General features: G+C 40.9%; 1 protein-coding gene across 6 annotated transcripts in view; it reads left to right on the top strand.

Annotated features, from left to right (window-relative positions):
* The first annotated feature begins 1,962 nt into the window (after positions 1 to 1,962).
* NTRK2 (neurotrophic receptor tyrosine kinase 2) overlaps positions 1,963 to 23,776 on the top strand; it is a 198,165-nt gene continuing 176,351 nt past the window's right edge. For 2 of the 6 annotated variants that reach the window (XM_053968839.1, XM_053968844.1), the window contains exons 1-3: positions 1,963 to 2,727; positions 21,634 to 21,708; positions 21,941 to 22,012. In XM_053968839.1, the coding sequence (XP_053824814.1) occupies positions 2,519 to 2,727; positions 21,634 to 21,708; positions 21,941 to 22,012 (356 nt within the window). In that variant the 5' untranslated portion in view covers positions 1,963 to 2,518. The remainder of the gene's footprint in view (positions 2,728 to 21,633; positions 21,709 to 21,940; positions 22,013 to 23,776) is intronic. The other 4 variants (XM_053968840.1, XM_053968843.1, XM_053968841.1 and 1 more) reach the window with 3 other exon arrangements.

Raw genomic sequence — 23,776 nt, 5'->3', positions numbered from 1 at the left:
GATAATACCCTTTTCCAAGTGTTGCCTCAAGCTTTATTTAACACTGGTCTGCAACCTTATGAATATATGATTTGGCCTACAGAACTTTACTCTTTCAACACAACTGAATTATCTAATTAGCCAATTTGATCCAACTGCATGGTTTTTTTTCCAAAACTTCTTTGACCGCTCCTCAATTTCAGATTCACCGAAAACAGATGTCTGTGAAAGAATAATGTTCAGTATATGCTGATTAGTATATATGCTGATTCAGTATACATGATAAGACTAATGTAAGCTTGTTGTCATAGAATCACTAGGACAGTTAAAATGGGTATTTATTGCCCTAATGAGGTGATGTCCTTGTGTTCCTCCAGGAGAGAGAGAGGAACACATTTTCCAAAGCTGTAAGGAGACTTGGCTGGAGAGCAATAATGCAGGTATTGCAGCAACTTACAGGTTTCAAAATTTTACTTCTATCCTGCATTAAGGCTCTTTCTCAAGGTCTTTTCTAATTTGAATCATATTGCAGTTCATGCTATTAATTTTTCTTTCTCTTTCCTCCAAATTCTTTAAAAATCACCAACTTTTTCCTCTAGAAAATTGCTGCATGACATTTTAATTTTACTTGTTATCCTTCCATAAATATTTTTTTTAGAGAAACACTTTGCTTCAAAGTGCTGAACTTCATAGAGAGGCAGTATATTCTGAGTATCTATACAACAATTTTACTTAAACTTCAGAACTTTGGTTTAAAAGTATCATGACTGACAGTACTTTTGATTATGTCTTTTGGTACAGTCTTCATTTGTTGCTTTATGGGGAGGTATATTACTTCTGTACAGAGTGTTTCAGCTAGGTATGGCTATGACTTTCTTACTAGGATGTTCTTTTAAAGCAAAATGGTAAGATGTGGATTTTCCTGTTAGCCTGAGTGAATACAAATGGAATGGAGTGTGTTTTCAATTAGTGAGTGTCATGTCAAATGGATTCCCAAGCACCTTCTAACAATTAACTCTTCAATCTGTACCTTTGTAATAGGAATTCTGAAACCTTTTTTTCTTTAATTTGCCCTGGTTTAGTAACTTCAAAATACTCAGCTTGGGTAACAAGGTAAGAAAGGACCATCAACATCTTTATACTTAATGGTGAAGTGGTAAATGAAGAACCTGTCATCACAGATGAAGGACTATGGTCATGTGCCAGGACAGAAGCACAGAATCTCAGAAACGGCAAGGGAAGAGCATCCCAGATCAGCTGGTCTTTGCACCTGCGAATACGTGACACATGTATGCCATTCAGACTTGCCTCAGCCTCGATGTACGGAAATAATAACTACTACTTGTGGCGTGTCGTGTGCCGTCCCACCCGGCGCGTGGGGGTCGGTGGGGCTGCCGGGGCTGCACGGTCCCCCGCGGGCCGGGCCGCGGTGCACGGCGGCGGCGGGGACGCGCGGTGGCGCCTGCGGAGCGCTCAGCGCGAGGCACTGCGGCGGGATCCGGTGCACTGGCAGCGCAGCGGAAACCCGCAACCGGGGGTGGGGGCAGAAAAACGAAAAGCAGCCCCGACCGCGGAGCTGTCAAGGGGAAAACAAGGCGTTTTAGGGTCGCTCATCCGTCCTCTCCCGAGTTCTCGCACCATCCCCGTTTATCACCCGATGGCCTTGGCGGGCATGCCAGGTGCCTCTCGGCACGGTGCCTCCGTCCGCCCGGCGAGGCACACTGTCCGCACAGGCGGCGGCGCGCTGCCCATCCCGCGGGGTGCGTGTACGTCTGTATGAGTGTGTGTGTGTGTGTGTACATGGACATGTACGTGCGAGGCTGAAAGCTCAAGTGCAGGCTGCCTATTGGTATCTGCTCTTCGGCACCCTCCCTTTCCCCCGCTCCCCCCTCCTTCCTCCCTTGTCTTTTTTTTTTTTTTTTTTTTTTTTTTTTTTCATTTTTATTTCAGGCTCATTTTGTGGAGTTTCTGCCCCTCTCTGCGTCAGCCCCACGTCACTTTGCCGGCAGCTCCCCGTCTTGGGCTGAAGCAGGAGCCGGAGCTGCTTTATTATCAGCTGGAGGGAGGGAGGAGGAGACGGTGCATAAAGGGGCGAGCGCGGAGCTCTGAGCTCCGCCGCCGCCCGCTCGCCGTCCCTCCGGCGGTCAGCGGCCGCCCGAGCCCCCGCAGATAGGAGCGCAGCCTCCGCCACCTGCCCCTTCCGCCCCGCGCGTTTTGCAGCATCATCGGCAGCAGCCGCGGGGGCAAGCGGTGCCGCTGTCCGCCCGCGGGGCTAGGGGCAGGTGCCGCGCCGCGCCGGAGGCCCCGCTCGCCCCTGTCGCCGCGGCGCCCAGCTCCGGCCCCCGCCGCCCCGCGCAGCGCCCGGGGCGGTCAGAGCCGTGGGGCGGCTGTGGCTGCGGCTGCGGCGCGCCCATGTGAGCCCCGGTCGCGGCGTGCCCGCCCGCGGCGCGGAAGGCTGCGCACCCTCCGGCCGTGCGCCCCGGCAGCGGCGGCGGCGGCGGGAGCAGGAGGAGGCCGTCGGGGCAGTGCTGGAGTGAGCATGGTGTCCTGGCGGCGGAGGCCGGGTCCCGGCCTGGCGCGGCTGTGGGGCTTGTGCTGCCTGGTGCTGGGCTGCTGGCCGAATGCGCTGGGCTGCCCGGCGTCCTGCGGGTGCAGCTCCTGGCGGATCTGGTGCACGGGATCGTCGCCGGGCATCGCCTCCTTCCCCGTGCCGCAGAGGAGCGCTGAGGGCGAAAATGTTACCGAGATGTGAGTACGGCCCGGGGCCGGGCGCGGGGGCGACGGGCCGGAGCGGGCGGGGGAAGCTGCGGGCGGGGGCAGCGGGGAACTGACCCACGCCAGAGGCTTTTGCTCCGCGGGTAGATGCGGTGGCTGGAAGCCTAAAAGCCAGCCCCGTGTGATTCTATTCGGACGCGGCTTGCAAGAGCTGCCGCTGCCAGCCCGTTTAGGTGATGAATCCTAATTGTTCGCGATGCAGGTCGCGGGGACCGGGGCGGGGGGGTCGGCGCCGGCTGCAGCGGGACCACGGGGCAGCCGGGGAGCGGGACGGGGCTGGGGCTTCGCCTCTGACCCTTACCCCATCTGCTGCCGCGGGTTGCGCACCGCTCACCCGCACCTCTGCGGCGGCAGCAGGTATGAAACGGAGGGTTTTTTTCTTTTTTTTTTTTTTTTCTGTTTTTTTTTTTTTTTTTTTTTTTTTTTTTTTTTTTTTTTTTTGTTTTGTTTTGTTTTTTTTTTCACTTTCGTTCCCTGAGCTTGTCGGTACGAACCGAGAGTATTGGTGGGCGGCTTGCCCTTCGCCACAGATTTCTCCTGTTTTATTTTTGTTAAAAAAAAAAAAAAAAGAAAGAAAAAAAGAAAAAAAAAGTAAAATAAGAGATGCGGCAGAAAGTGACAGCAAACTGTCTTTCATACCCTACCCATAGGAATACGAACCTGCTTTGACCTTCTCAGTGGAGATGGCTGGAAGGAAAAAATACAAAACCTGCAGAGGAATGAACATAGTGCTGCTTGTTAGCAGTTGGGAGGGAATTAGAGAACCCTAACTAACCGTGAGGAAAAAAGTTTTTTTCCCCTCATTCCCATGTGGTGCTTCCATCCTCGTTGGCCTCGAAGACAGTATTTGATGAGGGAGTTTTGTAGCTTTTTGTGTTAAATCCGGCATGGTCTCACAGTTCAGAGCACCCATGGCATTTATGTCCATTGCCTAAGAAAATCTCTTGCAGAGCAAAACATTTTGGATACTGGATGTGTAGATGAGAGAACTCAGGAAAGACCTTCTCAAGCTGTTTTGTTTGTATTTCCCTACCCCTGTTTTTGAATTGCTTTCTGTGGCATTTAATGTAAAAGATACCAGCATATTTGTCCCAAATCTCTGCAGATTTCTCACTATATTCTCCATCCTTCTTCTGTTTTTCAGTGTTTTCTAGAAGAAATAAAAAAAGTACTGTGAAATACAGTGTGAGTTTAGATTAAATTCTAGCCTTTGGGCTACATTCTTGCAGTTCGTTGAAGTAAATTTGCTGCATTTCCCTGCATTTGCTTGGAGGAAAAGCTAGAGGCATTCATTTCTACTTCTCATGTATGGCCTACCTTTGGGAGATTTTTTAGGACCTATGATAACGAAATTGTCTTTCTGAGTTATAACTGTTGTTGATTCAGATGTTTCTGTAGATTGCTTAAATAGAAAAAAAAATTACTTTGAGCTATGCATCTGTGATCATTTTTATAGGCTTTGGTAGCCTTTTTATCCAGAAGTAGCCTTTTATCCATTCTGTTTAGAAATAACAGCAATTCTCATCTGAAATTTAATCTCTGGTTTGAAAGGCCAGAACAGAAAACACATATTGTAAATATGCTTTTTTCCATTATGAACTTAAAATATGTCTAGTCATTTTACATTGATACTTTTGGCTTTAATTTTTCTGGGTTTTTTTAAGCATAATTGTCTTTACAGTGCTTTTTGGATTTTACTGTATCATTCTGTGACATTGCATGTTGTTTTGTTTGGTGATCTAAAAATAATTTTGAGTCATGGATTTCTCAGGAGATGCTGTTGCACATATTTAGGATGGTATTTTCATGTGTGCTTTTAACATAAAACACAAAGACCCTTTAATTAGTTTATAGACAAATTAAAAATTGAACTGCAGTAGCTGTCATGTTATTTCATTGTGTGAGCTCAGTAAACACTAACTATATACAAAAGTAATTCTGATACAGTAGGTACAGATTGTCAAAGTGTTTATAACCCCACAGATCTTGCTCAATTCTAGCTAAAATGCAGGTTTAAGAGACTGGAGTGTTACATTTCACTTATGTAGCTTCAGGCCTGATTCTTCTTTTATGTGCTCTGCAGATCCATTCCGTTGGTCTCTGGTGGAATTACTCTTGGTATAAATAACATGTAAAAAGTATAAGACAGTTGATTTGAAGAATTTATTCACATGTATTTTGTGAGTATCTATTGAAATCAATCCTTCACTTGTTAGTTATGTCCTTGTCTTGACAGGAGTGCATCCTGCAGTCCTAGGCAAAACATCCATAGGCACCCGGGGCATGGGTCCTGAGTTGAGTTCTTTGCTACAGACACTGGGAGTGCTGGGATAACTGCATGGCTGGGGTGTGTATGTGAAACCCATGGTGGTGCAGAGGATTGGCTATAGGCCAGGTGTATGGCACTGAGCTGGCAGGCTGTGAGTGGGCAGCCAGGGTTTTCCACTTGGCTTTAAGAGACGGAAGAAGATGGGATGGTGCAGCAGGAATAATAGAGATGAGGTACCATGTATCTGGCAGCCTCCACCACTTAACACTCCAGTGCTTCACTGTTTTGGTCCACAGGTGGATTGTGCTTTAGAGTTTATAAGCAGTCTCATCCCAGTCCAGGTATTTCTTGATTCCTGCTCAGATCCAGCATCCAAATCCATGGAGAGGGTACTTCAGCCCTATGAAGGCCAGCTGCTGAAACTTGGTGTGGGAGGGCATAAGAGTATTTATGCCTGGTGCTTTCTTAGTCATCTCTCTCACTCTTTCCCTTCCTGGCTGTTTTTGCATAGTGTTCTACTACAGTAAATGAGACAGATTTTAGATTTGCCTGGTTGGTTAAAATGATGGTGTGGGCTGGTCTTTATCTGGAAAACAAGTACTGGTGTTTATCATAACAGACTGTACTTGTAATAATTGTTTGGTCACTTTGGTATTATTGGAGATAAATTGAACTCCAGAGTGAGATCCTGCATTAGGATAAGTGGTATTGATACATTAAAAGCCAAGGACCAAAAGTGACAAAAGCAAAATTACTTTATCCGTTTTGTAAAATCCATGCATTGTAGACACCATGGCAAATAAGTAGGCCTTGTGGAGATCACTCATGCAAAAATATTAATAGGATAGTAAATCAGAAATTTTTAGACTGGTCAGGACTTCTTGTAAAAGGACCAGTGTAATGTTTTCACATTAAGGAAAATGTATTGCTGTTGTATCTCAGTGTACATGACTCTTCAAAGACTTTCATTTAAAAGTGACATCTTGCAGTACAAGTATATTCCTGGCCTAGTTTCACAGTTCTGCTATCAAGTCATTAATATGTTTACTTATGATTATTCAGGTGGATGAGGTTTGAAATTAATTGGTGTTTTTCAGGAAGAACTGCTTGCCAACAAAATAGTAGGTGACTTTTAAGCTCTTGCCTATTAAAAGAGAGGTGATTGTGTATTGCGTACATTTCAAAACCACAAAATAAATTTCTAATGCAGTTATATAAAGCACTCTAGAATTGTTAATAAGTAAGACAGGATAAGTAATTTATAGAGTAAATTATTTAACAAGTCATGTGAGCTTGTGCTAAAAAAAAGAGCATGTTTAAATTCATTGAAGCTCAGAGCTGTTGGTATTTTGAGTCTTTTTTATTCTAGATTTGAGACTGTTGTAGATTTAATGTCACATAAAACTGTCTACGAGGCTCCTCAGCCTCTAGCCCCTTCCTCCTCAAAGCAATTTCTGCCTGTGCATCATTGCATGACTTGGCTGGATTGAGAAGTTATTTCTGGTGACTTGGAATTGTATAATAAAGCATGAGACACCAGGCTACAAATTATTAAAGGCGTTTTGGACAGTGTGTGATGTAATACCTTCATTTAGGAATTTGTCCTTTTTTTTTTTTTTTAAAACTTTCTTTAAAGATATGGGTAATTGGTTAAGGTGAGTTAAAAGTAAGCACTGTGAAAATCAGTGTTGTAATTTCTAGGCTCTAAAAATACTACAGGATCAGAAAGCAGTGAATTTTGTATATGTTCTTTTTTTTTGCTCACAGGGAACCTTTTTTATGTCTTGTTCTAGACGTTGCCCTTCTGGTTTGTGAGGACTGATGGGGCTCCTGAGGGTTTCCACTGAGGCTGTCTCAATTGGCCAGAGACAAAACAGCTCATGAGGCTGGAAGAGAGCATCATGCTTCAGGAGGCAGTCAGTGTTGGGCAGGGTGGCAGGAACACTGTCTCTCCCGCAATATCTTTGGTCACTCAAGAATTTTGAAAAAGGTTTGGGATGTATATACTGAAATGAAAGCTTTGGTCTTGAAGACATTGTTTTCAAGAAACTTCCATTTTTTTCCATACTAATGAGAAAATAGGGCTTGGCAGTGCAGCCTGTGATATCTTTAGGATGGCATTTTCCAGATTTCTCAGGTTCTATTTTTTCTCCATTATTTTTATGCTGACAAGTGTAACAGAGAAAGTAGCTTAGCAATATTCTGGATCCCTAATCACTGTAGAGCAAAAAAAAATTATGTAACAGAACATTTTCTTGGGCCTGATTTCTCCATTTTGGTTTTCATTTTTAAGTAAAGAGGGATCCCCTGTCTCCCCTTTTTTTTGGATTGTAGTTCTTTTTCCCATGTTTGTCATCTCTCTCTACACAAGTGTCTTAAGGTGGTCATCCAGATATCCTTGCCCGAGCAGGAGAAGTGTAGCAGGTAATAGGGCAAAGAATTCTAAAACTGCTTCAGTGTGTTGTTGATGTCAGATGTATATTTCGCTTGTTACCACTGAAAAACTGCTATTTAAAAACTGCCCTTTAAAAAGCAAAGCAGATTGTATAAATTCACTAATTTACATGGATTTCAAATGGAGAGATGAATCCATAGAGATCTGAAACCTTCTACTGCTTGGGTTGTGAATATGCTTTTTTACAGGATGCTGTTATGTTTGTGAAAATCTCTTCATCCAGAAGTATGTAGTACATCAGTGCTGTTAAATTATATATGATCCTGTATAATTGCGATGCATCTTAATTCCTGGTTGATTGTGAACCTATATTTTCAGAAACTGCAAAAGGCAAACCAAACTACTGCCCGTCCTGAAATGCACATAGGGAGTTTCTGTGTTTTTACATAGCTACTATTAATCATAATATTACAGTATCACAGGATCACAGAATGGGTCAGGTTGAAAGGGAACACTGGTGGGATCATCTGGTCCAACCCTCCCTGCTCAAGAAGGGTCTACTAGAGCACGTGGCACAGCATTGTATCCCGATGGTTCTTGAACATCTCCAGTGAGGGAGGCTCCACAACCTCTCCAGGCAATCAGTTCCAGTGCCTGGTCATCTGTGCAGTAAAGAAGTTCTTCCTCATGTTCAGGTGGAACTTGCTGTGCATCAGTTTGTGCCTGCTGCTCAGCACCTTTGTCCTATTGCTCAGCACCACCAAGGAGAACCACCTGGTTCTGTCCTGTTGACATTGTTCTTTCAGATACTTCCATACATTGACAAGATCACCTCTGAGTGATCTCTTCTCAAGGCTGAACAGGCCCAGCTTCTTCCACCTTTCCATGTATAGAAGATGTTCCAGTCCCTTAATCATCTTCATAGCCCGCTGCTCGTCTGTCCCAGGAGGTCCATAGTGTCCTTAGGAACCAGAACTGGACACAGCTCTCCAGATGTGCCTCACCAGGGCTGAGTAGAAGGACAGGATTACCCCCCTCACCCTGCTGGCACTGCTCTTTCTAATGCACCCCAGGACACCATTGGCTTTCTTGGCCCCCAGGACACACTGCTGGCTCATGGACAGCTTGTTGTCCACCAGGATCCCCAGGTCCTTCTCCTCAGAGCTGCTTCCCAGCAGATCTGCCCCCAGCCGGTGCTGGTGCTTGGGTTATTCCTCCCCAGTGCAGGGCCCTGCTTTGCCTTTGCTGAATTTCAGACAGTTCTTCTCTGGCCATCTCTTGATCCTGTCAAGGCTGCACTCTGGGGTATTGGCCAATGCTCCCAGCGTTGTGCTGTCAATGACCTGCTGAGGAGGCCTCTGTCTCTTTGCCTAAATTACTGCTGAACAAATTAAACAACACTGGGCCCAGTGTCCCCCTTTTGGGGGACACCATTTGTGATGAGCCTCAAACTAGACCTCTGCCACTGATTGCAGCTCTTTGGGATCTGCCATTCAGCCAGTTCTCAATCCAGCTCACTGTCCACTCATTTAGTTTGAGCTTCCTAAACTTGTCTATGAGGATATCATGTAAGACAGGATCTAAAGCCCTGCTGGAGTCAATGTAGAGAATAGCCCTCATCCATCCAAGTAGTTGTCCCATCAGGTTGGTCAAGTATGATTCCCCTTTGCTGAATCCATGATTAATTTGGATCACCTTCTTGGCATCCATGTGGATAAAGATGGCCTCCAGAATGAGGCACTTTCCAAGGATCAAGGTGGAGCTGACTGGTGAGTAGTTCTCTGGGTCCTCCTTCTTGCCCATTTTGAAGACTGGGGTGACATTTACTTTCTTCCAGTCCTCAGACACCTCTCCTGATCGCCATGACTGTTCCAAGACAACTGCAAGCAGCCCAGCTATGGTGTCTGCCAGCTCCTTCTCAGCTCTTTGTGAATGCATCCCATTAGGGCAGCATCCTCTTGCTGCTTTCACTTCCTATGTATCTCCAGCTTTTACTTCACTTTTGACAGGAATTTTTTGCTTGTCCATGCCGCTGTCTTGCCCTCTTTGCTCCATTTCTTACTCATCAGGATGTGCTGGTCTTGAACCTGGAGGAGGTGATGCTTGAATGTTTATTGAGCAGCTCTCTTGGAGCCCTGTTCTCTGCAGGGCCTGTTCCCATGGGATTCTTCCAAGAAGATACTTGAAGAGGCTGAAGTTATCTCTCCTGAAATACAGGATTTCAATCTCACTTGCTGCCCTGCTTCCTCCATGCAAGGTGCTGAACTCCACAACCATCTCATGATTGCATTGCGCAATTGTGGTGGACTTACTGGAAAGGAGCCACACCATGGAAATTCAGCATTTATATTTTTATTACTTTCTTGTAAGAAAATTACCTGCATTGAGTGTTGATCATGGATAGAGGCTATAGCTGAAATGTAAATATTTTTAATACCAATTCAGCTATATATGTTTCTGTGTTGTGTTTTCATTGTTAGGATAAATTCTTGGAGATCAGGTTTCAGGTCAATATTCTTTTTTTTCCTAGACAAGGCCTGAATTAATGAGATTTTTTTTTTCTTCATAAGTAAGATAAAATGGAAGGAAGCAGGCCAAAGGTGTCCAAGGTATTTTCAGAGGCACTTTCAGAGATTATAATCTTTGAGTGGTGTAACTTGAACTTTACTTTGCTAAAGCACACTAGTCCTGATCTTGCAAGGTAGTTAGAAGCTTTTTATTTCGGGGGAAGCTGAGGCTAGGATTCTGGCCTATGTAAAGTCAGTGACAAAAATGAATGGAGTTAGTGTTTCACCAGTATAGTTTAGAGTATGTATGTGAAGGGTGAAAGGAACCTTGATTCAGGCATTTTCCTGCCTTTTTAAGGTTTGGAAGAGATAGGGCTTGTTGCTTGATTACTTGATGTGGTTTTGACTTGCAGTTTTTTTTGCCTTTCATGCATTTTCGTTCTGTATGAATATTAAATACGTTAAGGTAAGTGGAAGCTAAGATTGAGTATTTCAGGCAGGAGCCTTTTATAATATTTTAGATAATTTTGCTTTGGAATGAACCTCGTGCAAAAAAAAGTTGCAGCTCCTGCTATGGATTTGTAGAGGATATATGCTTCATTGTATACAGTTGTCTGATGTATAAATAAAAGAAAGGAAATGAATTAACCAAAGTTAAGTCAAACTATTGCTGAGACAGACAACAGTGAAATGGTAATGCCTCTGAGCGCCTTATGGAAGAATCTGTCCACAGAGCTGTAGTTGAGGCTGGGAAAGTTACCTATTTTTCCTCTTGGTTTGATAGGTGAGCCAAAGGAAATCTTCCAGTTTTAGATGTAAAATGAAATTAGTTTTACCTTTTTATTTCCTAACCATGCCTGTAAAATTAAGTAAGGCCATGTTCAGCAGGTATCTTTTGGAGCATGGCTACCCCACATTGCACAATAAGATTCATGTGAAGATTGCATAGGGTGTGACTTCCCATTCTTTTGCAACAGCCGTCTGGTTTTCTGAATGCCAGACGGCGCGGCAAGCATATGCAGATAAATCATGTGCACATACTGGGCATGTCAGACTTACTGGGCATGGACTGGAAGACCTTTCCACAGCATATGCTTGGGGTGTCATGCGCTGGACCTACTAATCATGTCTGGGACGGTCCCTCAGCATTTAAAATCTGGCAACTCCCTACTAACTGTGTAGCTAAGGCACTTTACTCAACTGGCTACTCTCCACAATGGAGAACGTGCTTATTCCAGGAAGTGATTCAGGAAGCTAAATTAGGTTCCCAAATTACCCCATGCAGTTATCCCCTTCCATCTCCACTGACTATAAAGAAAACACTGGGGGCTTAGTTCAGTGGGGTGAGGGACAAAAGCAAGACCTTCCTTTTAGCAGGCAGGATCATAGTGTGGAGTAAACAGATTTTGTGGTCCTAGGTGAACCATTTCAGCATGCATGTGAAGAGCTGCTCTGCTAGAAGCAGAACATGGATCTGAACTAAGATCTTACATGTCAGCATCTTAACTACTGGTCCTGTATGGTATACAGATGTGGGCTTGCTTTGGTTCTTCCATATGAGTTGCCTTCTTTGGCATAGAACATTCAAATGTGCTTTTGGGTCAGAGAGCAGGACAGTCTGTTTAGCTAAGAAGCTGTGATGCTTATTTGTGTAGTGAGACAACTGGGTCCTGCTCCTGCTTCACTGAGTGTTAAATTACAGCAAAAATGAGAACAGCACAAACAGGTAAGGCGGAGATTGCCCTCTTTCAGATGGCTTTGTAAATATGGTATCTTCTGAGAGACTCTCTTTCCCACTCACCGGGTGGGTGATTAGTCTGCATATTCATCTCCTATTCTCCTCTCCAGTCTTGCCTCTTTGATTTTTAGAAACAGGTTTTGGAACACATGCATGCAGTGATCTTCACCTGGTTAACATACATACTGTACCCTCCAGCTGTGAGCAGCTTTGTTGACTCTGTGGGTATAACTATGTAATGTGTATACGCATGTGTTTTAAGAGTTTTAAGTTTAGAATGGTAGTAAGTGAGCATCTTTCTCTATTGTGCACATACAACAGAGTCACAGAATAAGCTGTGTTGGAAGGGACACTCAAGGATCACTGAGTCCAGCTCCTGGCCCTCCACAGAGCACCTTCCCCAAGAGTCACACCATGTGCTGAGAGAATTGTTCAAATGCTTCTTGAACTCTGTCAGGCTGGTGCTGTGACCACTTCCCTGGGAAGCTTGTTCCAGTGCCCAGCCACCCTCTGGGTGAAAAACCGTTTTTGTTATACCCAACCTAAACCTCCACTGACACAGCTTCAGGCCATTCCCTCAGTCCTATCACTGGTTACCACAGAGAAGAGATCAGTGTCTACCCCTCCTCTTCCCCATATGAGGAAGTTGAAACTTCAGTGAGGTCTGTCCTCAGTCTCCTCCAGGCTGAACAGACCAAGTGGCCTCAGCTGCTACTCATATTGGCTTCCTGTCAAGACCCTTAATCATCTTTGTTGCTGTCCCCTGAATGGTCTCTAACAGTTTAATATTGTTCTTATACTGTCGTGCCCAAAACTGCACACAATATTCAAGGTGTGGCCAGTGCAAAGTAAAGCAGAACAATCCCCTCCCTTGACTGGCTGGTGATGGTTTTGCCATTATTTATAAATAAAATTTCAAACATTTTGAATTGGTGCAAATCCATGTGGCATCAAGCCACCTAAGTAGAAAATACTAATGGTGGATACTACTTCTGCTATAGACATCATTGCAAATCCTGGATCATGTTTGTGTGCTATGACTGTCTTGTTGCCTGAAGCTTATGTCATTTAGGGGATATGAAGGTCGCGCAGGTGCAGAAATAGATACTTCTTGCCTTAGAGGTTGGTGTGGGTGGAAGAAAGACTCCCAACATTTCTCCCAGCTCTTTGTAGCATTCCTGTCTGCATTGAGACAGGGCATTTTTTTCCTTTTATTGTATGGTTTGGTTACATGCAGAGTTTTTTGCCTGCTTTAGAGCACTTCTGCATGTTCTCATAAGTTCTGATGAACAGTTTAACTTGTAGCAGTGTTGCTCTTCACACAGAGTGTCTAAAATGAAAGTTTTAGGAGGTGAGAATCCCAACAGTTGGAGGTATCATCAAAATACCAATCTATCTTACATTTGCAGGTGAATACTTCACCATCACCACCTATGTCTTGGGCCAGGGGCACTGCTGCAGAGAATGTGTAGGATGGAGGAATGCTGAAAGGTGTGTCTGATACTGGGGTGCAGTCATGAGAACCATAAGCAGAAACAGGCTGGAGGATGAGAGAAGTACTACTCCACTCATAAGCAGTGGCAGGGACAAAAGCTGTAAAAGTAAATGAAGAATGCTGTGAAAGTACTGGTGGTGGTGAGAAGGCAGCTTTTCAGAGGTAGTAAAGAAGGTTGAAGACTAACTAAAGATGTCACCTTGTGAAAGAGGTACATGCAGGGCAAGAGTTTCATTTGAAGGCAAAATGGTAGAGCATGTGATCTAAGGTTTGAAACTGTAATGTATAATGTGTAATATATAATATGTAATACATAATATATAACTAAAATAAATGCTTACAAAAGAGTGTATTTTTCTTAAACTTCAGAAGTATAACAACAAATACAGCCATGAGCAGGCTTTATGAGTACAAGCTGAACACAGTCTAGAAGGACGATTGCATATGTCACATAGCAGAGCAAACAGAAATACAAAGAGAAAACTCAAAGACACAGGATGGTTGTCTGGGTGTACCATTGTGACAGCAAATTTGCTCAAAATCTGGACTAGTACAGGAATATGGAAAGGAAACAGTAGCAGCAATGTGGCAGTCAGCACAAGTATTAGAGATATTCTGGATTCTGACAATTGTGCAGAAAGTGTAATAAACACATAATTATGCTAATATATGCAGTGCAAGTAAGAAACTACTTATATTAAATGAAGAACAGGATTCTTCAAGTGGAATAATGCTTATGGAAGAAGCTATGAATTCAAAAGCTTTGCCAACTACAACAAAAAGTGGACTATACTATAATGTAAATAAATGTGATAAAGTGAAATAGGAAACTGTGAAGAGCACATAAATTTGAAACAGCAAAGAATGCATCTGAAAGGTAATACAAATGATGTTGAAACATTCTCTGAAAAATGCATAGGCTAAATTTAAGTTGTAAGATTGGTGTCATCATACAAAAAGTATGTAGCAACTGTTCTGGTGCTAGACAGGGTGAGGTAAACATGACAAGGACAACCCATAACCCTTTTGGAATGTTTCAGTAACATAATGTGAAGTTCTATTCATGTATGTTTTTCATTGAAATATAAGAATATCTTGGAAAAGACAGAGATCTGTGATCAGGGCTACAGAAGATGTTTCATAGGTCTTGGAAGGGAGTCTAGGAACCATGTTGTGAACCATAGCAGTAGATTGTATCATGTGCAGAATGGAAAACCATCTACTTGTTGGGTTCTCTATGTAATAATTGCACAGAAAAGGGGTAGGGGTTATGATGATATGTAGTCTCTCAGGACTTAAAAACAGAAGAAAGAAACCTTTTGCTGGCTAATGGAAAGGGGAATATTTTTTGAGATGTCAGGAGTCAAATTGTTCAACAAATGTAATGTATTAGCAGGATAAAGATGGATTTTCCTGGATAGATGCCTTTAAATTTTGCATCTTTGCTCCACCCTTTGGAAGTACTGCCTTTTGATCTGTACCTGGCATGAAGTGCACTGCACGCACTGAATGAGACATTAAACAGGGTAGCAGGTGCAGATACGTCTTGATGATCCAATGATCCAGAGCAGATTGATTGGAGTATTTGATATTCTAATAGCCAATAATTTTAAAATGAATAAAGCCAAATATTAATGTCAAACAGTGAGAATTGTGTATGTGGAAGAAGACTGACTTCAAAGGAGATTTCATAAGGAATGTCTTATGTTGACTGAAAGAGTCAAGGAATACTGAACATATCAGGACACAGAGACAGGAAAAAACTGTTGTGGGGGATACTGATACATGTCAGAAGTGCTACCTAATTCCAAAGGATGTGCAGCTACCTAAGACATCTCTTCCAGAAAGTCACTGTCTGCGTATGGGCACCTGAAAGGAAGAGAATTCCAAGGATTTGACAGCAACCAAGAAGCTTTAATATTTTGATTCACTGAGGGACTTAAAAAGATGCATATAAGGGATGGCTGTCTGAAATCTTACTGTGCTTTTGTGGAATGGACGTTTTTCCATTCTCATTTGCATCAAGGCCAGTGACAGCTATAGAGATGGTGTACGCAAGTGCTTAAAAGAGAGTATTTGCATTACTACTTTTTGAAGACTAGGTAGTTCTGCAGGAGAAAGAACTGTCACTTATATTTGTATTTATTCATTCCTTTAAGATGCTCTTTTATCCTTGCAAGGAAATAATAACATCATCAACAACAACGATAATAAAGATTTAGCTTCCTGTTGAGAAATAATGGAAAGCCACCTTCACTACTCTCCTTTTGTATGTTAATTTACTGTGTGATTTTTAGCATATATATTATAAAGGGCCTGTATGGGAGTTTAAGCCTCCTCCTACCAATCTGCATAGATTATTTCATACACAGGGGATGAAAATGTATTTTGAAGATAAGTATAAGATCAGAGATTAGGATATATCTTTTAGAATAATAGGTCATTGTTTGGACTTCTGACAATAAAAAGGAATATCAACATTTCCAAAATATCTTTGCTAAGGAAAAACAAGCCTGTAGCCGTCCTGTATTCTTGGAAAAACATCAAAAATTCATGTCTTGATGCAATATAAAATGTAAAAATTTGGGGATCTCAAAGGGGAGGACAGGTCTCTAAATTGAGAAAATACTGAAATAAGTTCTGCATGCATTTGGGGGAAAGTAATTCTGAAGGTGGAGCTCATCAAAAGCATAAATCTTAAATCTGGAAAGCTGCATGAAATGTCTTGAGAGTTTGCTTGATTTGGTAGTCTACTCTCTGAAGAGAATAAAACAAACACCTTGAAGCAAAACCAGAAATACAAGACCAAAGGTGTATTACATTTCATTTTCCCTGCCTTACAGTAACTTTCTTTAAACTTTGCATTCCAGGCATATTTATTTATTTATTATTTTTATTTTTGCCTATAAGTGGGAACTAAGGTTGGCTGGAAAACCATGGGCTTCCCATTTTCCCGGAAGTTGTAGTCAGAAGCAAGAGCACAGATCTGCTCCTGCCTTGCCAAAACAAGATTGGTATCTTCACTGAATTCCCATTTTCTTTTGCTTTGAACTGATTGGTTGGCACTAAGTGTTCAAGATGATGGCTTTGGAGAATCAATTTGCAATGGCAGCTATGTGCTACTTATTGGATACTTATTGTGGCACACAATGTCTGGGCTCTGTTGCCTCCTGGCAATTGACACAGCCACAAATCAAGAATAGGGAATTCTTGAAATTATCTGATCTCTGACATTGCCTGTGAGATGTTGAGTTCCAGATTGTCCTGAACAATGTGTTACCTGAGTATGGGATGTGTGTAGTGCAGGATTTGCCAAAAAAAGGATATGCCTGTGTCTGTGAAGAAAGATCCCAGAGCTAATTGTCTCCAGAGCTGCTGTACTGGCACGTGGAGAGTTATTTCCTGAAGTCTTCTGTGACTTGTGGTTAAATACTCTAAATGTGAGGAAAAAGCCCTTAGGGAGTCTGTGATAGTGGCAACAAGTTTTTCACTCTTTGTGAAATACTGGGTGATTTACAGTTTTAAAAAACTCAAAAAAATGCAGAAAAACACTGCAGTACTTGCTTAGAATTTGTCAGGAGACACTAGGCAGCCAAGGAAGGAGTCAAACGCTGGTAAAATTTCTGAATGCTAGGTATGGTCTTGACACACTGCATCTTTCCTGAGTTATGGCACACTCCTCTAGCAGTAGATGTTCTGTTTCTTGAAGTTATCCTTATTAAATCTTGCACTCACGGTACCAGATGGAGGAAGCAAAATAGAATAAAATAATTGGAGTAAGCTTGAATATTTGTAGAATATTTGCTGGGTTAAGGTGTCTGTATTACACTTACTGCTTGCTAGGTGTTTCCTTCCTAGAGGAAGCTTGGTCCTTTGCAGGAAGATTTCTTGATGGAGCCGAGATTATAGCATTGATGCCTACATCTGTCTGAAACTTTCCATTCCTGATATGCAACTTGTATAGCTCTGTGCTTCATTTTCCAACTGTGAGTTTGTATCACTTCAGCATTATTTTAAACTTGGTTTCAGAAGTGATACAAATGTAGCCCAGTTTAATATGCCAGGTTTCATTAAGTATTGTATTAAGTTTACAAATTTTATGTGATCTTAATGCATAACAATGAATCAGTCTGCATTTGTTGAAAATGCCTCTAAGTTTTAGCCTACCTTTTAAAGAACTTAGTATCATATTTGCGTTTGTAAGAAGATATGGCACTAGGGAAGTTTGCAATGTTTAATTCTCACTATTAACATACAGCTCTCACAGTAGTCTAGACTAGGGACATACGTGACCTATCATTAAATGGTAATTCATCTACTGACAGTTCAATGTCTGAAGTGTGCTCCCTTTGTCCACTAAAGACTTAGTGAAAAAACAACTTGGAATATAAAGTTTTTCAAGTTCAGAAACATTTCACCAGTGAGTGTTTATTAATTTTTTTTTTTTTTTTTGTATAAACTAGAGCTAAACATATAATTGATTTATTTTTTGGAGTGTTAAGAAAATATGTTTCCCATAAGGGGAATTTTTTGGCAAGAGGAGTACTTCTGGAGCTGCACTACAGTGTTATTTACTTGCATCTATGTTATTAAGACTAGCATGTGCTAGTTTTTTTTTCTAGCATGTCCTTATAACTCCAGATGGAGTAGTATACCCTAACATACTAAGCAGGAGGAAATAAAGTAAGTTGGGAAGGCATATTTCTAATGGCCTTTTATATTCAGGCTAAGGAAAAGATCCCTTTTTAAATCCCTTTTTAAAATTACTGAGGAACATTAAATAATCTAGATGGCTTTAAAGATCGGAACCCTTTTTCTCTTCATGCTTTTGCAGTTCAGAAATTACTTCACTGATGTTAAACATAATCTGTATCCTTTCACTTCTGTAATGAGCATAAGTGAAGGCCACCCTCTCAAAGGAGGTCTTACTTGGAGGAATTTACTCTTACAGATCAGGATTTTAAACTGTTGTTTCCAAAATGTTGTAGCAGTGGTGAAGTGTGAGTGTGTAACATTTCTCAGTTGCTGCTGAAGTATGGCGAGATGAACATGCTATTGTAGGTTGCAGTGTGCAACCTAGGTGTGTGATTCTGAATCCCTTTATTAGAATTAATCAGTAGTTTACAATGGAGAGATTAAATTAAAGGTCTGAAGACAATTATTGTTTACTGACTACTCATTGAAGGAGACACAGAATGCTACAGTATAATCAAGCAAATAGCTTTGTAGGCAGCTAAGGACTTGATTTAGAGGTGGCAGCCAGTATTTGTAAACTGATATATGTGGTCTGTCTGTTGCTATCCAGCCAGGTTCTGGCATTGCAACACTGCTGATGTGCAGTGGGAGCTTCCAAGCTCTTCACGTGACTTCAGCCAGTCGTGAGTCAGTATGTTTTTCTTTTGTGCTACAGTAAAAATGTTTCGTTAAAGAATAGGGTTGATATTCTTAAGGGCAGGCAGGCAAATTACATTTCTCAGTGTCGCCCACTGCAAATCAACGCTTTTAGAGTATTAATGTTTGATGATAAGTAACATTAAGGTAAAGTAGTTGTGAAGAAGGTAAAAATAGACTTCAGTTAGGGAGAGGTTTTATTTCAGATCTCCCTCTAAATTAAACAGAAGAGCAACTTCCCCTTATAGGCTACAGCTACATCATTCTACTCTCTTTCAGCTATGACATAACTGCAAAGGCTTAACTTGAAGCAGACTTGTTAAGTGAGTAAGTTTAAGAGGATGTGACTTGCTTATGGTAAATTACATCTGTTCATTCTTTCTTCAAGGATTTCCAAGTGCATGAACTTTGCTTTACTGTTGTGTTCTGTACTGAGAGTGCTTTTACAAGTGTATTGCAGAGCAGTTATTGAATTAGTTGCACTTAGACAAAAGTTCTTCTGGGTCCCAACCAGTATGGTTGTGGAAAAGCAATGGTTTCTTTTGGTTCTTTCAGCTAGAAACTGGAATTATAAATCATTCATCTTAGAGAAACCATTTCCAGCTCAAAGTAAAAGAATGCCCTGCTCTCCCCTACCTAGGGTTTCTTCTAAGGGATGCAATAAGAGAAGGAAAGAAGATACCACAAACTCATACTACTGCTTCCCAGATATAATTTATTTGGTCTATTTCCTGATGGACCAATACCAATCTTTTTATACAGATTGTGTACTTATACTAAGATTTGTGTCTGATGTAAATTGTGAAGCTTAATTGGCTTCAGCAGAGCTGAACTATTTTATGCTGAGGCTTAACATGGGATGTAATATACTAACAAATTTTTGTGCAACAGTGTAAGTTATGTCATGTTCTGCAGTTTCTTGTAGTGAATGGTTCTGGTTAAATACTTATGTGATTAAAATGGCAATCTCATATTTGGATTGGTGATATGTATATTTAAGTGATGGATCTGCATTTTAACAGTGTTTGTCAGGTTTGGTTTGTTTTTTTTTTTTTTTTTTTTTTTTTTTTTTTTTTTGTTTGTTTGTTTGTTTTTAGTTTTTTTTTGTTTTTGTTTTTAGGTTTTTTTTCTTTTTTAGGTTTCTTTTTTTTGAGTTTTGTTTTGATGGCCTAATTCTTAGCTAGTGCAATTAGTTATTCTGTTTTTTTTCTTTAAATCTGAGTATCTTCACACTTTGTGTTTCACTGTCCATTTTCCTTATTTCCTGCTCTTAAGTGATTTCTCTGTCTCTATTTGACCTTGACAGAATTACTGTTGTTTGGTAACTGAGGACAGGATGAGGAAGGTACCTTTGAAACCTCTTGCATAACTTTATTTTAGCATTATGAGGTCCAAGTGGCAGAGAAGATGGATGTTATTTAACTCAAAAATGGGTTCTTCAGGGCATGTTTAAAGGAAGTATGCTCATTGACTTGCAGGACTCTTAGATGAAGGAATTAATAGATGTTTATATGCTGTTTCATCACTGTTACTTGGCAAAATACGTAAACTTAACAACCTATAAAAAAAACCCCAACCAAACAAAATAGATTGGTATATATTGAGCTATTAAATTACACTGTCTTAAAAATTCAGGAAAGGAAACACAAAAACAAAGGACTCATCTTCTAATGGATACACTGTGTTAATCTTATTCTGAAAAGTCTTGCAGAGCAGTCAATGTCATATGATGCTGTAGTAAAGTGTTCCATCTAGCATCATGCATTCTTTTGACTGCCCTTCTTTTTCCCAAGGGACAATGGATGCCATTAGGGGAAACTTTTTACTTTTCCTGGTGCATGGTGAAAGCATAGGCCAAGTCAGCACTGCAGCTTTGGAGGAGAGCCCAACTGAATTTACGGGATTCTCAAACTTCTGTTGGAATTTAGAAACATAATGAATTTCTCTTAACAAGGCAATCCAGCAATCCATGCACCAGCTCAGGTGCATGGATTACCTTTGGAAGAGCAATATATCTTCTTACTAATTCACCAGAATTCCCTTTAAGTAAATTCTAAAAAATGCTTTGAATGAAGAAAAGTTTTCTTCTGACAAAGAAAGACTCGTTCATTTTAGGAGAATCTGCATCTTTGGTTAGTTTGTGATGCATGTGAGAGCACATGTCAATCTCTCTTTAAGATTTTCTGGGACTGGGCTAATATTTGGAAATGTGTGGACTCTTTAGCAAGGCATCCCTTAAATCAGGCATGCTTTTCTGCCCATAATGTCAGAAAAATTGTAGTTGACGTTGATTTCTCCTTCTTGGACTGTATGATTTCCACTGTGAAACTTTTTCTTCCTGCAGAAGAAGTAATGATACATTTGCTGTGAACATTTTAATTTCCAGTCTGTGGGAAGTCACTGGGTATTCACAGATCTCACATGGTCATAATACAAAGGACTGGCTTGCATGCCCACATCCTTTTAGGCAGATGTTAAGGATATGTGAGTGGACTCAGTACTTTAGTCTGATACAGCAGTTTCTCATCTCTTAATTTCTGCTTGTGTGTATAACATCATGAAGTACAACCTCTCATTTCTCAATTTTCCCATTGCCACACCTTGTAAAAAGAACATAAATTACTTCGTGTCAAGGAAAAAAATAAGTGTAAAGAAGTGAGTAAGTTAACAACATGAGGTAAAAGACCAGGGAAGTATGATTGTCTCTCATAAGTGGAGGTAACTCCAGTACTACCTTTAAACTTGCCCCCTTAGTTGTTGTTAAATCCATGAGGTAAGGACATGTGTCTCGGGGAATGGTGACATTGTAATGCAGTTTTATTTGGCCTTTAGGTTGACTTGCTTTCTTCATTTCCCCTGTGTAATAATGGGCTGCTCCCCTGTCCCACAAAGTACCATTTAAATGATGAGGAAGATTTTAAGGAGCACTTTTGCTTTGCAGTTGGTCTAATTAGGAGTTAGAAATAATTACTGTAGGTCAGTAATCATAACTGACTTCCATACATCAGTGCATGATTTCTGAACAGTCAGAAAGTCAAGGAAGGATCCACTTATATACTTCTTTCTGTTTTGCTTTTTCAACAGTTACATTGCAAACCAGCCAAATTTGGAAAGTATCAATGATAATGAGGTTGGATTTTATGTTGGACTTAAAAATCTGTAAGTATAAGATGCATTTTATACAACTATTTTTTCTGTATTTCTTTCATAGAAGCATGTAGAGACCTTACCAAAATGTATGCCTAACTTTGTGCGTTACTGAGGAAAGTTGTAAATCTTGCAGCTCAGCCTTGTAGAAATTTCATCCAAACTCTTATTTAATAGTTATTTTCATTACACTTTCCATCATATTTTAAATTAGATATTTTAACAGTTTTATTTATTTTTCTAGGACCGTGGTGGATTCAGGCCTAAGATTCGTGTCCCGTCATGCATTTGTGAAAAATGTGAATCTACAATACATGTGAGTAAGAATAGTGTCTGCATTCTAAGTCAAAACTGCCCAGCTCATTTTAATTTATTTGTTGTTAATTTATTTCTATCTCTTACCATTTGCTTCATTTAAAAATATTTTAACAAGGCAGACTTAGAATGGTCTTCTATCATTAATTTCCCTTAAATAAGACATATATGGTAAGGAACTGGCGGATCATAAAAACATAATGTGTGAAAAGACCATCCAGTTCATTATTCTGTCTCTAACAGTGTACTTCAGCTGTGACTTTTGTGATAAGTAATGTAGCAGAAAGAGTGTGTCTCTTGAGGGTACGATGTCCACAGTGTGCATCACACTCACTGACACGGTTTTGACTAGCTCTAGTCTGATTCGATGAGCTGAACATATTTTAGCAGATGCAACGCAGGAGATGCATGCATGGAGCACGTTTAATATTTTGATCAGTGTATGTGCCCAGAGACTGTGATACGACTGTGAACTGAAGTCCTAGGGGTGATTCACTTAGAATGCTCACTCAAGATCAGAACTAATGCACCCAAAGCAAAATATTAGAATGATTTTGCTTTCACACCCAAATGTGATTTGTAGTTCATGACCTACAGGAAGCAGAATTTGTACCTGTGCAGCTTTTTGACTGTTTTTTCCAAGATTTGTTATGCTTTAGATTTAGCAAAGGATAAACTGATCAAAGTTCTCTTTCTACAACTTTGGTGCCTTCTGTGTGGGACAGACATAGAGTAGCTCACTTTGCTACTTACATGGGAAACTGTGGATCTAGTCCAGTAAAACACTGAGATCATGTGAGCAGCTCAGTTCCTCACAAGTACCCTGTTTTAGCTAAATATTCCAAGTGTGTGCTTTAGTCCATACATCTTCAATAGATGACCACTAACCTATATTAACAGTTCACCGAACCCTTTGCTTTTATCCTAGTGAGATTGGGAAGACATCATGCCAAACCTTGACTTTGTAAGATACTTCCTTGTAAAAGGAAAGAACTGTTGAACAGAACACAGGGCTCTGTTTGATTTGATTGCTTTGCTTATGAGATGGAATCACTTTCTGACCGATGTTTTGTAAACAGCAGCAATTAATTTGAGTAAGGAAGTGGATATGAATGTTAGTTTCTGTCTAGACAGTAATTGCTATCCATAATATGGAACAGTCACCAGAGGAGTGTGAACCAGATCTTGTGAGCCTGTGAAATTTATATCAATTCATATAGTCATTAATAAAGAGCTTCTACTATAATCAGTTGGTAATATAAAGGAAGTATGTTCCAGAGTAAATTCAAGTGTTTGCCTGTGTAACAGTTGCTCAGTGAATTATGGCTGTAAACTATGAAACTCCATAAAGCCATGTGCACTGGCTGTAGAAATATGCAATAAGAACATGCTGTCTGAGGGGCAGAGAAGGATTTAGTGACTCTGCTGGGAAAGAAGTGGGTTTCTCTTTCTGTGCAATGAGGCAGAACAAAGCAAATTCAAGTCTGGGATCAAAAGGAATATTGTGTTACATTTTTACCTCTTTTCCCCATTGCATTACCTGCTCTGAGAGAATCTATTGGAATACTTATATGTATGTATGTATGTATCCATCTACTACTATGTATCTATGTATGTATGTATATATGTATGTATCTATGTATGTATGTATATATCTACCTACTATCTATGTATGTAGATTAGGACACCGAATCTACTTATCTTGAAAGATGCTACAGAGAAGAGCAGTGGAGCCAGAAGAAGCTTGTAAAGCAAATAATATAAG

Source organism: Vidua chalybeata, chromosome Z (assembly GCF_026979565.1).
Source record: "Vidua chalybeata isolate OUT-0048 chromosome Z, bVidCha1 merged haplotype, whole genome shotgun sequence".
Classification (NCBI taxonomy): domain Eukaryota; kingdom Metazoa; phylum Chordata; class Aves; order Passeriformes; family Viduidae; genus Vidua; species Vidua chalybeata.
This window is presented reverse-complemented; position numbering and strand designations above follow the sequence as displayed.